This window comes from Triturus cristatus, chromosome 6, assembly GCF_964204655.1.
Source record: "Triturus cristatus chromosome 6, aTriCri1.1, whole genome shotgun sequence".
NCBI lineage: Eukaryota > Metazoa > Chordata > Amphibia > Caudata > Salamandridae > Triturus > Triturus cristatus.
In genome coordinates, this window is record NC_140589.1 from 1440731511 (window position 1) to 1440747821 (window position 16311).

At 45.1% G+C, this 16311-nt stretch overlaps 1 protein-coding gene across 1 annotated transcript in view; it reads left to right on the plus strand.

Moving 5' to 3' along the window:
* The window catches only part of IFNGR1 (interferon gamma receptor 1), a 240652-nt gene that overhangs the window by 185708 nt on the left and 38633 nt on the right, over positions 1-16311 (plus strand). Inside the window, exon 4 of the mRNA XM_085612500.1 lies at positions 45-199. Within this exon, the coding sequence (XP_085468626.1) occupies positions 45-199 (155 nt within the window). The remainder of the gene's footprint in view (positions 1-44; positions 200-16311) is intronic.

A 16311-nucleotide genomic window follows, 5' to 3' on the forward strand; every position in this document is an offset into this window, starting at 1 on the left:
TTGTAGGAAAACATTAAATGTCTTTTATTTTATTTATTTTGTAGGGAAAATAGGACCACCAACGCTTCATGTTTCAATGGATGGTGAAAAAGTTGTAATCGAGGTCTACCACCCACCAACGCCATTCAAAAATCTGACTTTACTGGATATTTATGAAGACTTTAACTACATTTTGTATTTTGGAAGTAAAGAAATCGAGGTATGTTTTAAGCACAAGATGTTGGATTTCTTCCCGTAATGCTTAAAAACGGTTTTTAACGCAGACGAGATTGATTAGAAAAGATGTGCATACATACTGTGCAGCTCATCATAAAGTAGATTTGCTAATTCAAAATCTTAATTTTATGCATGGCTCATAAATCCTAGTTTGCCTTTTTAAAATGTGCAAGTATAAAGAAAATGCATTTCATCAATTCAGAACAAGGCATGTACATGGGTCATGTGACGAAATGTTCTATTCAACCTGTGCCTGCCATATGTTTGAACAACGAAGTGCAAATTCTGCACAGTGCTGCTGCCAAACTGATTTCAGCGATTCAAGTGTGCCACTTTTAAAAACAGGCATTGGCAATGCAAATAGGTCTGCCCTTAAAATGCATGAAAAAAATGACCAATGACAAAAATAATATATAAAAAAAAAAAACATGAAATGAAAGTAAATTGACACACACTAGCCTTGGCAATGAAGTGGACTACATTTTAGGCACATGCGCACAAGCAAAATGACATCACTAAGAGGGAAGAGAGCCATTGTTTGAAGTGGCTGATGCATTGACCCATGCTATATGCTATGGTCGGTGAAAACAAAATGTGAATGACCCCTCAACAGACAAAAGGGATGAAGAGTGGTGATTGATGGCACGCGTATGTATATTTTGGTATGTCAATAGAATAAATAGTAGCTGGCTAGCAACAGAACTCTGGACAGCTCCTGTGGGGAGGAGACCGAGGAAATGGGAAAAGCTAGTACAGTGGGTGAGATGTTTGCCTGCTGAAGTAGTTTTCCTTGAAGAGATGAGTTTTCAGATTCTCCTATAATTGTACGATGTTTGCTAGTTGCCTCCTGGGACACACTTCGCTTGTGTTATGGAATATGGTGAGTGAGATCTTGCCCACAGTCCATGAAGAATTTTGCATAATACTTGTGCATTTCATACAACATGGACAAGATGCGATAAAATAAATCATCCGCTCTGGGATGAACACCACTGACTGTGCAGGGCAGTTTGTGGATGAGATCTACAGGCTTTTCAAGTAACATTCCGGCATCATTAATAGACATGACATTTGAAAGCACCTATCTTTTCAGCCATAAGGCAGATTCTGCCCTGGAGCGCTTCAAACAGAGCAAAGTCACAGTGCCCTCCCTCGGCCTTTCTGCATCCATGAGGCAGTATCCCCAACAGTTTCCCCCCTTTTGAGGCTTCAAAAGAGGCCAGGCACAAAGACAATGTCAAGGTCCACCTCCATAACAATAATCCCCTCAGTCCTTTCGAGGCCGGGGATCTGTCCAACAACATCCAGGCAATCGGGGGCAATGTACTGCTCTATCACCCACCCCTACTGCTAATGCCCCCAAGCCACCTTAGCTTGCCCTTGGTTGCATATAGCTATCCCGTTGGAGACCGGATAAGGTATTACCTCCATGGGTGGTAGAGCATTACACCTGGCTGATGGGTGCTTCAAATAGTTAAGCATGGATACGCACTGCCATTCCTTTTCACTCTGCCACATAAACCATATGCACCACAGCACAGCAGATGTCAGAGGAACACTTATCCATTTTACTGAACGAGGTTTTTGTTGTTTGGACACAGGAGCCATCAAGAAGGTCCCAGCATAATAAATAGGGACAGGATATTTCTTCGGATATTTCCTGGTGCTGAAGAAGGACAGAGAACATTGTCCTATTTTAGGACTTCACCCTCCCAACATCTTTCTCAAAAAGGACAAGTGAAAGATGCTCATGCAGGCCCAAGTTCTATCTGCCCTGAATCCAGGCGACATGATGGTGGCACTGGATTTTTAGGATGCTCATTTTCACATCCCTGTCCCGCAGTACCACAAGCATTACCTGCGGTTCAGGGGGGCTGCGAGCATTTTCAGTTTTCCGTACTCCCCTTTGACCTCGCAAGCACCACTCGGGTGTTCACAAAAGTGATAGAAGAGGTCGCTGCACATCTCCTGAGGTTGAGAATAACATTCTTCCTCCTACCTCGACAACTGGCTGCTTACAGTCAGTCATAGACCTCCTCCAGATGATGACAAACCTCCTCACATCTTTGGGTTTGCCAATCAACCTGCTGAAGTCGCACCTTACTCTTTCCCAGAGATTCCCATTCATCAAAGCTGTTCTGGATACTTTGTTTTTTCAAAGCTTTTGGCTGGCTGACATGGTCCAGGACTTTTGGGATATGATCTGAATGTTTCAGCTTCTACCCTGGGTCTCTGTGAGAGCAGCTGGGAGTCCTCTTGAACATCTTGCCTCCTGCATTCTGCTTGTGTAACATACCAGATGGCATATGCGGCTCTGCAGTGCAATCTAAAATCTCAGTGGACTCAGTATCAAGGAAACCTGGGGGACTCCAATCAGGTTTTGAAGGAGACTGCAAAAGACCAACAGTGGATGCGACTTGACCACTGTTCAACCCATGGCATCCATCTCCCTACCAATCTTCCTACCAATCTTCCTACCAAAGTCCATCTCCCTACCCCACCCAGAGTTGACAATAATGACGGATGCATTATTGCTGGGCTGGGAAGGTCATTTGGGAGAGTTCATGGATCAGATTGGCCCTGAATTCAGCCAGAGAGGGATCACAGCGCAGAGTGCCATGCAGTCTATTCCTGACATGGAGGGGTTCCTTTATTGTGTGCCATCTGACATGGAGGAGTTGTTTGACACCCTTCCTGCAACTTCCACTGGGCAATCACAGCACAGAGACAGGGCTAACCTCGGTGCTCAATAATATTCGTGTTCAGGTTGACGCAGGACACACCACGCTGTTGGTTCTTCTTGACCTTACCGCAGCCTTTGATACCCTACCTCCTTTGAGACTGGTGGAACGGCTCAAGGAGATGGGGATTAGAGGCATGGCCCTCAAGCTACTTACCTCCTTCCTCAGTGATCGGGCACAGATAGCGAAAATGGGTCAATTCCATTCTGCTCATAATCATCTGTTATGTGGAGTCCCGCAAGGCTCGTCTCTGAGCCCGATCCTTTTCAACATTTATGTCGCCCCACTGGCAAGGGTTGTAAGATCCTTTGGATTGGAGGTACTGTCCTACGCTGACGACACGCAAATCATGGTGTCTATTATGCACAGCGTTAGGGAATCTGCTACGAACTTTAAAAACTGTATGCAAGCAGTCTCCTCTGGATGGTTGAGAACTATCTTAAACTTAATGGGGGAAAAACAGAGGTCCTGATTTTTGGAAACCAACAGAATATCTGGTCTAACGATTGGAGGCGAGATACACTTGGTTGCTGTCCTTGCCCTGTATCCCAGGGTAAAAACTATGGGGTTATTGTGGACAACTCTCTCTCCTTGAGTCTTCAGATTAACAGAACGGTGTCCACCTGCTTTAGAATTATCAGGATCCTCAGGAAAATTTCCCATTTCCTTTCGTTCACCTCCCGAAAGCAGGCAGTGATTGCCTTAGTGATGTCCAGATTGGACTATTGCAATGCCCTCTATCTGGGCATTAACAAGGGCCTTGTTCGTCGTCTGCAGCTGGTGCAGAATGCAGCAGCCAGACTGGTGATGGATCTTCTGAAATACCACTCAGTCTCTGCTTCCCTCAGCAAGCTGCATTGGCTTCCTTTAAATCGAATAATTTTGTTTAAAGCCCTATACCTTACCCATAAGGCTTTTTATGGTCTAGGCTCGGATACTATCAAAGGGCTGTTCCAGCGCTATGTTCCCACCAAGCAGCTTAGATCAGCTAATGAAAATCTACTGACAGTCCCAAGGTTCAAGAAGTCTAGATGGAGAGGCAGGGCGTTTTCCATTGTTGCTGCCAGGCTATGGAACTCCCTTCCTTGCGATCTCTCGGGACAAGCGTCTCACTCTCTCTTCCGCAAGGCTCTGAAGACTTGGCTCTTCACAGGGATATCAGTCTGAGCCTTACTTTATTTCTGTATGACAGTCCCTCCTGTAGCGCCTTGACGCCTCTGGGCTAAGTTTGCGCTTTAGAAGTCTAATATTCATTAATTCATACTGGAGTGAACCCTCCTAATATTTAAGTTCCTAACTTCATGTGAGGCTTGGATGGAGAATCTACTGTCCCAGTTGACTCTGAGCATCATCAAGAAGAGTTGCACTGTATCCCTAGGCTGGCCATGGAGAAGAGGCGCGAAGTGGCTAGTCCTTTTGTATTCCAAGCTTTGTAATCTAGCATTATAACCCACTGCTGAGGGCTGTACCAGTTGTTAAGAGTTCTCTAAAACAAGGAAATGGGCCTTTATTAACCAGTAGAGGGAAAGGGGCTAGAAGTATATTAGAACTTTCCACCCACTGGGGGTAGAGTTTTCTAAATTAAATGGCAAGAGAAAAGAGACGAGCACTGGAAGGTTGGAACAAAGACTTGTGCTAGCCATAATTGTTGGCCCTTGCCTTAGTTGGAGCTCACATCATTCCAGTGTTGTGATGAGAGTTTGCGTTGACGTGTATATTCAGGTTGCCCTCTTCCCCATGCACGCTTCTTTGTTTTGTTATTGTAAAGATTAGTAGGACCATTTGCTTGTAGCTTTTGTCTTGCAGGCATCTCGCACTAAACCTAGTCTGTCCTGCTCTTACAGCCTGTTTTCATTAAATTGGATAGAACAAATGAAGCAAACTTGGCCTCCTTCTGCAGAGAAGGGTGGGCGCCCAGATCCAAAACCTCGCTTGGAGGCGATATTCACTGCTAAGAACATTCTCTCTCTGTCTCTGTCTCTCTCCAACACACACTCTATCTCTCTTTCTCTCCCCACACCGCACCCAGAGGCACTGCAGGATGCCGCTTTTTGAAGTAAACCGTTTCCCACTGTGATCGGACAAAGGGTGGGGGACTGAGATTAGATTAGTCATAGGAGGAATCACAACCTCTTTCCGCCAGACAACAATAGTGCCAGGATTGTATGACCTGGTGAAGAAGCGACAGCTTTTATATACTGCATGCTGTATCTGAAGACATTGCTGTCTGTTGATGGTATGTCATTTGTGCCCAGGATAAACTATTACATTATACTACAAGGCTCTCTAAATCCTAGGCAGTGGCAAAACTGAGACTTTGGGCCAGCAGTGGTCACCAAATATGCCTGCCAAATGCAACACTAACAAAGAAATTAGAAGGGAATAGAGGCAGAACTTCTGAAGTCTACTCCCTTTCTTTGGGACCTCGTACAGTGTAAAAAGCACTACAAAATGCTACAGTACCATACACCATGGAGGTTTCGTTGCTGAATAGTTATTAACACTTGGTGCCAGCATCTTCTCTCAAATGTATTATTAGATTCTCTCAGACACCCCAAAAAAACATATTTCTTCACAGTAAATAATTAAGGTCTTGTGCTTGTCCATGTCTCCTAGCCATGAATTAAAGTGGCGTAGATATTGTGACTACATTTTTCAATGCCGGTGTTTAAGAAGGTGTTGCATCTTTCAGCTTCTAAAATATTGTGTCAAACATTGGCACTGTGAGAGAAATCTAGCCGCCTTAACGTTATAGTTAAGATTTTCTACTTTCCCCTGTTGGCATTAAAGATGTAAATTTCACAGTTAAAGCACATTTTTAAGTTATAATCATTAAATATTTGGTAACTTCTCAGTATTTTATCACTTCTTCAAACACCCTAGAGTGCTGCCATTGTACTTTTGACCCTTTCACGTATTCACTACTTCAGCAGAATTGCAGCAGGTCCACTCACTTGAACATCGAGCAGGCTCCAAACAGGAGAAAACTCTGCTTCAAGCTTCATTCTCAGCCTGAAGATCACACCTCACTAAAAATGGTATATATTTTCTTTTACTCAAGCTAAGGGTTGAAATTGAAGCCTTTTGTCTTGTTCATAAGGCTTATCATTGTCATGCCCTACAGTCTCCTACAGCTTTCCAGATGCAAATACTGTGGAAAGTACCTGCACATTCAAGATCATCGTTTTGGAATGCTCTACCTTTGCCACTTTGTATTTAGGAACACTTAGGAAAATACTACAAATAACATGAGAAACCACCTCTTTTGCTAATAATTACTACACGGTTCCCCCAGCAGCAGGCCTCCCTGCTGAACGAGCTAGTTAATTGTTTTAGCGCTCTACTAAAACAGTTATAAGCAAGCATTGGCAAAACCAATAGATTTAACCTTTGGGACCTATTTCCTTCGCTATTGGTTATAGCGATGCTGTACAAAATCCATGACACTTCCCATTATTGCTTGTGTGCCTGCTGCAGCCAAAAGACCTCTGGGCAGGCGGTCATGTGCAAGCCATGTGAGAGAGGAAGGACGAGGTGGCCAATGTAGGTGGTAGCACCAGCAACCTCCCTCATGTCGCCAGGCTAATTCAGGAGAAGATTATTGGGTCCCATTCTGGCACAACCAGTTCCCAACACAGGGTAGAGCCTGCCTCAAGAGGGGGAGCCCGCGTGAGCAGACCTACAGTGGGAATGCATTTGATTTGTCTGTTAACCCAAAGGCCAGAATGGTGCTCAAACTCCACTAATGCGAGGACGGCCACCTCCACAATTGGGTGCTCCCTCGAATATAGAGGAGGAGATAATCTTCGTAAAGTGAGAAATATAGTGACAAACTCCCATCCTTCAACCCTCCGTAATGACGGCCAGTCTGAAGGGTACAAGCAAGGGGCTCTATAGCCAAGGCAAATAGGTGGGAGAGGGGGACGCATTGGCGTGTACCCCTTTCAATCGCGTGCGGCGGGGAAATAATAGAGCCAGTCTTCACACAAGCCACTGGGTGCGTGTAAAGAAGGCACGTGCATATAAGGAATCCATCACCCACCCCCCAGGTTAGACATAGTGGCAAACAAATGATTTCAGCATAGGAAGGCAAATACCTTCTCAGTATCAACTGACATGACAAGGGCTTTTGAGTGGTTGCCAGGTGTTGGGTGCATAACCAGTATCAATTGACGACCATTGCTCGCAGTATTCTGGGTAGCGATAAATTCCTACTGATCCTCATGAACGAGGCTCTCAGCACGGGGGAGTAGTCTGTTCACCAACATTTTGCTCAATATCATATTCTCGGTATTAAGAATAGACAGGTGTCTATAAGAAGAAACCAACTCCTTTGGCTTATCCTTCTTAAAGAAGGGGAACCAATAGGGCCTCACGCAGTGTCATTGGGAGGGAGCCTGTATTTTTGGCAGAGTTGAACAGTTTAGTCAACGCCAGTGTCACGGTGTCCATGTATGTCAAATAAAATTCCATGGGGAGGACTTTGTCTTGAGCCAGTGCCTTAATGGCCCTCTCACCTTCTGGACCAGGATTTCACTACCCATGGCTGCTGTGATTGGGAGTCTGTGTCTCTTCGCAGCTTGCATATAATCTTGCATGGAGCGGCTGGGAACCCCACCTTTCTCACCATAGAGCTGTGCATAAAACCTTGCTAAAACCTCATTGATTTCAGGTGATCTATGCACTACCCTATCTGCAGGCGTGCATATCTGCAGGATCTGAGAGTCTCGGTGATCAGGGCTGGCCAAACAAGCCAGCATTCGTCCTGTCTCCTCATGTTCGTCATGCACTTTAGAAATGTAGGCCCTATAATCATAAGCACAGAGGCGCTCAATGATATAGCCAGATATGTTGGCGTTGGTGATACAGTAAATATTACCACTTTTGAGGCTTCTCCAGAGGGTTTAGCTTTTGCTTTTGCCAATGCCACACTCCTCAATCACAGATACCTCAGCCCCAAAACCCTCTAATTAAACATTATAGAGGCAAATTCAGAAGTAAGAGATGTGGATCCCTGCACCAGGCTCCTTTTTCTTTTCCTACCCAGGCACACAAGGAATTCGGCTTTAGCTTGATTCTGCCACACAGCAGGAGCCTATGGGAGGCCATGTGTCCTCCTTTCTACCGGCCATGAAGGCAGTTACTTTGGGCCAGTTTTTCCTCCCGATAATAGAAATCTGGACCTACCCTTCCTTTAGGATCCTCCTTAAAGTCACCCCATACTTTCACATCCCAATTCTGCAGTGGCACCAGAAGTAACTACATTTTGTAGTGGGTTCCACCCATCACCAATTTGTAGTTCTCCCAAATGGATTGACATCACCAGGGTGTTGTTGGTAGTTATGGCACATCTCAGATGGTCAGGTATTCCATTTTCCCATACCCGGATGGCTGCTCAAGGACGAGTTTCCGGAGTTTGTGTTGCACCATCTAAACTCAACAACAACTCTGTTGTTCCACCTGGGCTTTTCAAGAAACAGACACAAATCTCTCCTGGAGTCTTCCCAACAGCTCCTGTTCATACGGTCAGTCCTGGACACTACATTTCTCTGTACCTTTCTTCCTCCTCCGAGGAGGAGCCATGACATTCAGAAGATGATTATATCTTTCATGGTTTTCGCAAGAGTTCCGGTCCTAATGACCTTGCATCTGCCAGGCCTGCTGGCTTCCTGCATCCTCCTGGTTGCGCATGTGCATTGGCATTAAAGTGGTGCCACTGCAGGCAGTGCCTTCAACACAGGGGATATCTGTTGGACTCCATTGTAGTGTCATGGGACGCTGCACTGTGAGTGGTTTGGTGAGAGAATGAGGCACACCTTCCCACAAGGTTGCCCTTCAGTTCCTCTCCAACCATGGCCACAGTACTAACTGAAGCCTCTATTCTAGGGTGGGAGACCGGCATTAAGGATCTGGAGATCAGGGTCTCTGGTTTCCGGAGAAGCATGTGCTTCATATCAACCTGCTAGAGCTGGGAATGATTCAGCTGGAACTCAAAGCCTTCCATCCGTCCGAGATGGGTCTGTCAAGATCTTGATGGACAGTTCAACTGATGTGGCACATGAACAAACAAGGGGGAGCAGGGTCTCAAATCCTATGTTTGGAGGTGTTGAGGGTGTGGACTTGAGCACTTAGTCATGGGATTTGGTTAACAGCCATTCACCTGGTGGGTTCTCTGAATATCAGAGTCGAAAGCACGAGCAAGTATTACCTTGCTATTCACAAGTGGTATCTTCTGCTGGAGGTAGTCCTGGGCATCTTCGCCGAGTGGTGTACGCCTCAGGTGGACATTTTCATCTCCTCAGAAGATGCTCAGTGCCAGCAATTCTGTGCCGACCAGTTTCCTTTAAAGGAGGGGGATGTGATTCGGTTGAAGTTTAATCTTCATTGCACGTTTCCCCCACTACTGAGCTCTTAAGAAGATTCACCAGACTTGCTGATAATGGTGTGGTATGTAGACCCTCTGTCCTTCTCCCTGTGTCCCCACTTTGATGGCCATCCAGGGCAGACCTCTCTCCAAGTCACAGGAGATTTTGCTGCACCCCAGTCTTTGAGGCCTCCACCTTCATGCCTGGAGGTTGAGTGGGACATCTACGCTTCCTTTAGCTGACAGCAGAGGTGGTGGACGTCACCCTGTGCACTTGTTTCCTCTTCACAAAATCTGTTTATTCTGACATATCAAACAATTATATTTCTTGCAGCACATACAACAATGTAAGCCATTTATGAGCCAAACTATCAGAGGTCCTCCAGTTTGTACTCTCTCTAACTAAGAGTGTGTAGTGTGGCCAATCTAAAAGGCTATTTGGCTGTGTTGTCGGCTTACATCTGTCTCTCAAATCAGCCTCCCCTGTTCAAGTCCCCTACTGTGATACAGGTTGTTTTTTTGTGTATGGGGGGGGGGGGAGTTGGTGGCCATCACTTCGGCAAGGTGGATCAGTGAGCGGAAGGCACTGTGTGCTGAGCTGCAGTTTGACCTTTTTCAATGAAAGGCTAGTGTTGCAAACCAAAGCTCCTTCCCTCCCAAAAGTGCTTACTCCCTTCTATCTCGGTCCATCCATTACTTTACCATCCTGCTATTCCTCAGTTCATCCCACACAGGAGGAGGAATGGCAGCAGCTCCTGGAACCTATGCTTGCATAACCTTTCATTTCAACCGTAATTCAGGAATCCGATTGCATGACCAACTCTTAGTCTGTTACTTGGCAGTAGAAAAGGAAACGCATACATTGTCCAGCTACATTATTCCTTTGTTACAAAATGTGCTGTACACTTGCCAAGAAAGAGCCACCTGAAGAAATCAAAGCTCACTGTCCCAGAGCCAAGTCTTCGTCTTCTGCACTCGCAAGAGGCGCTACTGTTACAGAAATCTGTAAGGTGTCTGTGTAGGCATTGCTACACTGTTTCGCCAAACATTACTGCTTGGATTCTGAGATGCATAGGGACAGGACTTTGCCAGTTCTTTGCTACAAGACTTCCTTATGTAACCTTTGGTTTGCTTTCTTCTAGTGAATGTACTGCCTGGTAATCTATTTAACACACGAGGAACTTGCAAGTTGAAGAAAAAGTTACTTACCTTCAATCAGTATCTTTTTGGTAGTTACTCTATCTACCTGCAGATTCCTCCCCACTCCCACCCACCTCCCAGTCTGATGTGTGTAAGTTCAGGGATAGGTCAATAAGGTATCAGAGGTTTGGCACGGCACTTTATCTAATCGAAGTTTCTTCATCTGCTTGTGTAAAATGCTTGGAAAACATAGGCAGAAATTGATGTTGCCCAGAGGTGGGCGCTATATGGCTTCAGAAGTCAATACTAAGCCTGCGCCCCCTTACCAGGTCATAGAGTTGTGAAGTTTTCCGGGTCCAATCTGAACCCTGTGAGGTGGAGGAAAGACGCAGAGAACCAGGGGAGGAATCTGCAGATAGAAGTATCCATCAGAAACTGCCTAAACACCAGTGACATTTGTTTTTTGCTTTTTATCAACAAACCCCTGCTTAATGGGTTTGTCGCTGACAAGTAAAAGAGAATGCATACCTATTCGGTCATTCTAATGTGCTGAAAGTGCATCCACTGCACCAACAGATGTACTTAAATCAGCAATCCCTGGCAGAGAACTGAGGGATTTCCCCCTCCTCCCTCCTGGGAGTGTGTTTGGGAGGTAATTAACTGATTGCGGAGCCATAACTGAGATCCAGGATAGTCAGGATTCATAGTGGATATGCCAAAGGTCAAAAATGTATGAATTGGTATGTTGGATCTGCAGTAGGCATTTTAGATACCGTCAAATATACATCCTACTGCAAAAATCAGTTGAAAACAGGCATGCTGTCAGGGCTTTCTGGGCTATAAAGGATCCTGGATGGTCACAACATGTATTAGGGAAGCACCTAATGGAGCTAGGCCCCTGCCTTTTCAGAATATTTAGGCATGCTACTGCAAATGTGGTGTCAAGAAGCATATATCTGTTGAAATGGCCACCAAAAAGATCGTCACTTAAAGTAAGTAAATTTTTAGGTCTCGCCTGAGCCAGCGCATGCGCTGGTCTGGCGAGACTTTTAGTAAGTGGGCTTTAAAAATTCGACCACACGCTTTTTCTTGTGGCATAAAGCTTGCGGTTACGCGCGCGGTTACTCCCACAGGCGCCATCTGGCTTTCCTCTCTCGTCATGGCTCATTAAGCCAGACGTTCCTCCTTGTTCCATGGAGCATCGGGCACTTTCTGCATTTTGCCTCTGGAAGACAAGTTCTTCGGACAGCTTTTTTCACTTTCTACTCCATCGAAGTGCACTAACGACATAGAAACAAAAGTGGCTCCTTAAACGTTTCACAGGCAAAATACTACAGATTCGATTAAGATACAATTTCGCCATTATCTTGAAATAATTTTTGTTTCGACAAATTCAAGCTCTGCTCAAATAAATAAGCTTGCAACGACCCCTTTTATCCACTGGGTGTCACTGCTACCTTAAGTATAATAGCGCTGCAGGAAACTTGTTTGATTGTGCACTTAAACATTTGAATACAACTGCAAAATAAGAGACTGTTTCAACAGTGGAAAATGCATTCTATATTTGTTTTTTCTGATGTGTCTGATGTACTAATTTATTGGTTATGCAAATCAAATAACTAGTTTATGCCCAAGTTAGTTTTTGCTTAACCTGAATGTGAGTAACATGCTTGGTGTCTGCTAATCACGCATACTTCTTTAGAAGAGACCCGAACTATGCTAATCGCCATCAATAAATGCTGAATCGAGGCAGCGGCGGCTTTCAAATGTATATTCGATTCCACCCTTTACAGGTTCACAAACTGAAGTCATTACCTTGAGGTGGGTTGTAAAGGTTGGTGTAAGGCAACTAGACTGACCTGGGAGCCCGAAACCCCCTATATCAACACATTTTTATTTAGGTTTTTGTAAAGTGCTGTCTTTTGACGTTTTGCCGCTTCGTAGCGCTAACTGTAGGGAACTTGGCAATTATCGGTTAATGTATAGCAGGGGTCTCCAACGAGTAGCTCGGGAGCTACTGGTAGCTCACCAGCACCCTCAAAGTAGCTCTCAGAGGTGAAGCCAAACCAAGCTGATCTCAGAGATTCTGTCTATATTAAAGAAGGCAGCACTGCTCGTTTCATAACCCGTAAGAGTTACAGACATCCAATCCAATGGCAGGGCCTCTTGATAATACTCAAACAAACACTGTGTTGGCCTATCAATCAATCAGTCGGGGATTTATAGAGCGCACTACTGAGGGTCTCAAGGCGCTGGGGGGGGGATGCATTTGGGCAGCTCCGGTCATTCGAGAAGCCAGGTCTTGAGGCTCTTCCTGAATGCTTGCAGTGTGGGGCTTCTTCTGATGCTGAGTGGGAGTTCGTTCCAGGTCTTGGCCACGATGTAGGAGAAGGATCTGCCTCCTGTTCTGGCTCTGTGGATGCGGGAGATTTCGGCCAAGGCCTGGTCGGGGGAGCGGAGGTTTCTCTTGGGGACGTAGAAGGAGATTATTTTGTTGAGGTATTGGGGTCTGGTGTTGTGGAGGGCTTTGTAGGTGTGAGTGAGCAGCTTAAAGGTCACTCTTTTTTCGACGGGGAGCCAGTGGAGTTCTCGTAGTTGCTGGGTGATGTGGTCTTGCCGTGGGATGCTAGAATTGCTGAGGGGAACGCACCATTGCTGTGGTCAAAAGATTGATGGCCAGGGGATCTAGGTGATCACCCGGAGCCTAAGACCGTAGTCAAGAACCTCAGCATACGCCTAGACCAGGCACTGACCATTAAAGAGCACGCTGCTATCACCGCTGTTTCCATGTACTTGGTTTATTACGGCAAATCTTCCCCTTCCTTACCTTGTCCACATGGAAAACTCTCATCCAGGCACTGGTACTAAGCCGCTTAGACTACTGTAACACCCTTTTGGTCTCAGCTAATGAGTCTTCGCTGAGCAGATTACAGGTGGTCCAAAACACCGCGGCGCGCCTTGTCTCGAATGCTATCCCTAGAACTGCCTCTCTTCCTCTCCTACAACAAATCCACTGGCTCCCGGTACGTAAACAAACCAAATTTTAAATCTTGTACAAAAGGCCTTGAACGGCAAAGGCCCCAGCTATCTTGCAAGGAAATTTAACCACTACATACCCACTTGGTCTCTCTGATCGGAAACTAAATCTCTGCTTCTTGTACCACGGTTCAAAACATTGCGACTGGGAGGGAAAGCATTCTTTCACCTAGCCTCTCTCTACTGGAACCAGCTTCCTATTCATCTGTTGCGCAATGCCCTAATCACCTTCAATTCCGAAGGCTCCTCAAAACTGCATTATTTTAACATGCCCCCCTTCATGGCCTACTCATGCACCTCCATAGCGCAGAGATACCCATTCGAGGGTGATTCAGGCGCTTTACTAATAAAATAAATAAGATGTCGAGGATGAGTCTGGCTGCGGCGTTCTGGACGGTCTGGAGTTTGTGGAGCAGAGATTGGTTAATTCTGGCGTAGAGGGCATTCCCATAGTCCAGTCTGCTGGTGAGGAGTGCATGGGTGATAGATTCCGGGGGGGATCCCTTTGATGGATTTGCGGAGTATGTGGAGGGTGTTGAAGCATGTGGAGGCAACAGCTTTGGCCAATGGGTCTGCAACATGAACCATCTATCTCCACTTTAAATCTACAGAAGACGGAGATTGGCCATGTTATACACCCCGCTCCATCAGTCACACCGTGTGTGACATCAAAGAATAGTGGGAGCAGTAACCAGGGCTGTCCCACCAAAGTGTGTGACTACAAGAACTATAGTGAAAATGTGTTAGTTGGGTGAATGATCAACCAAAGAGCTGAGGAAAGAGAGTATGCATCCAGGGTAAAGAAAATTAGAAGCATCACATTCATTTTTGTGTGGGTGTGTGACATTGTGTCCTTCCCTAATAAACAGTATTGATTCCTTAAAGCTACTCCTAGTGTCAAGGACTGCCAAATATGTATGCTGGTCCCCATCATAAGAGTATTATCTCTGACGCAATTGTGCCCGTTCCTGGTATAATTGTGCCATAGCAATAATATTTTCCTCCTTGACTATTTTGGGCATACAAGTCTAGTAATTACATTCTTGCTGCCATCACTGACATATTAAGAGCATGACTGGCCTGAATTTGTTCATGAGAGGCATTTTTACATGGGGGTACTCAATGAAAACGAAAAGCTGATGTTTAGGGACTGTGTATTTTCTAACAATGCAAACGGATTTGATTTTTAAAGGAATAATGTTTTTCTTCTGGAAAATTGATTTGATTGCTCAAAGTGGAAAGTGGTTTTGATAGAAAAATATGTGTATTTTCAAAAACTAATATGCTAATGAAGACAAAATATTGCAATTCTAAAACACATTCAAAGTTGTTAGCTGAATGATAATTCAATTTCAGTTGGGAAGACTTACTGCTGTGGTAATAGCCATTGTGGCATACAGCATTTGATTCAAATTTTACTTGATTGCAAGCATTTAATATTGATAAACGTTTTCCTAGCATTCTGCTGATAACTTCACCTGGAATGTTTGGGTGGTTACTACTGATAATTGTGCTTAGGGTGGTCATAGTGTAATGTTAATACAGATCATCAGCATTTTACAGTGATAAAATATGCTAGTAGCTCGGCAGGACTTTCCTTGAGCAGAATTAGCTCTCACTACAGAAAAGGTTGGAGACCCCTGATGTATAGTTACTTGTTTTGGATGAGGTCGGAGTGTATCTGACAGGATGATCACCGAGAGGCCCTGTCCTTCTTGGGAAGAGGAAGAATGAGGGTGCGGGAAGGCTCCATTAAATAGACTTGTTTTTACGTTTGTGTGCAATGTAAAGGTGTAAATATGTGAAAACGAGCAGTTTAGTGCTCTGCGCCAACTACATTTTCCTACTTCCAGACCCACATGGTACCACCTTAGGTATCTGAATCCTCTTTCAGAAGGACCCTAAGCATGATATTGTACAGAATCTCGCATTCGAGGTGTACCTGCTACAATAACCAGCATTGGCATAGCCAATAGGTCACGCCTTTGGGACCTTATACGTTTTTAGCCATGCAACACTTGATGTTGTTGCACCAAGGATATTGTGCTGGATAACTAAACACTTATAAGATCCCAAAGGCGAGACCTATTGGCTATGCCAATGCTTGTTCTGTCTGCTCGCGATGTAGGAACAATTCTTTCTTTTTCTTTCCTGGACCGCCTTACCTACATTAGTCCTGGGAATAAAACATTGGTGATGGTATCCCACCTTAAATAGGGCAGGGCTAATGCTACTGTGACCTGGTGGTCCTTTTGTTGACAGACCACTGAAATATTGGTTTTGGCTGGTGACTCCTCAAGCGTAAGTCCTTTGATTTCTCCCATACCTAAATGGGATAGGGAAATAGTGAGGTGGGTGGGTGAGGCATCTGCTTTTTTTGGCAGATGTATGTATGTATTTGGTATTTGTTAAGTGCATATATCACCCATAGGTCTCATAGCTCTAGCTGATATTCAGAGAACCAGAAGAGGTGGGGCAAAGAGCTAAAATAACCAGGTTTTGAGGGCTTTGCGGAATTTTTTGTGATCGGTTTCCAGGCGAACATGTAGAGGCAATGTGTTCCATATTTCAGGAGCAATTCTTGAAAAGGATCAGCAACCGTGCCTTACTGTGCGGACCTTGGGTACAGTTAGAAATTGTTTTCTGGTGGAACGAAGGGTTCCAACTGGATGGTGTTTTATGAGTTTCTTTGCTAGATATTGTGGTCCTTTATTGTTTAGTGTTTTGTGTACCAAACAGCAGAGTTTGAAATTTGATCCTCTTTCTCATAGGGAGCCTGGGGAGGGTCTTTAGACTGGGCGCCGATGGAGAGCG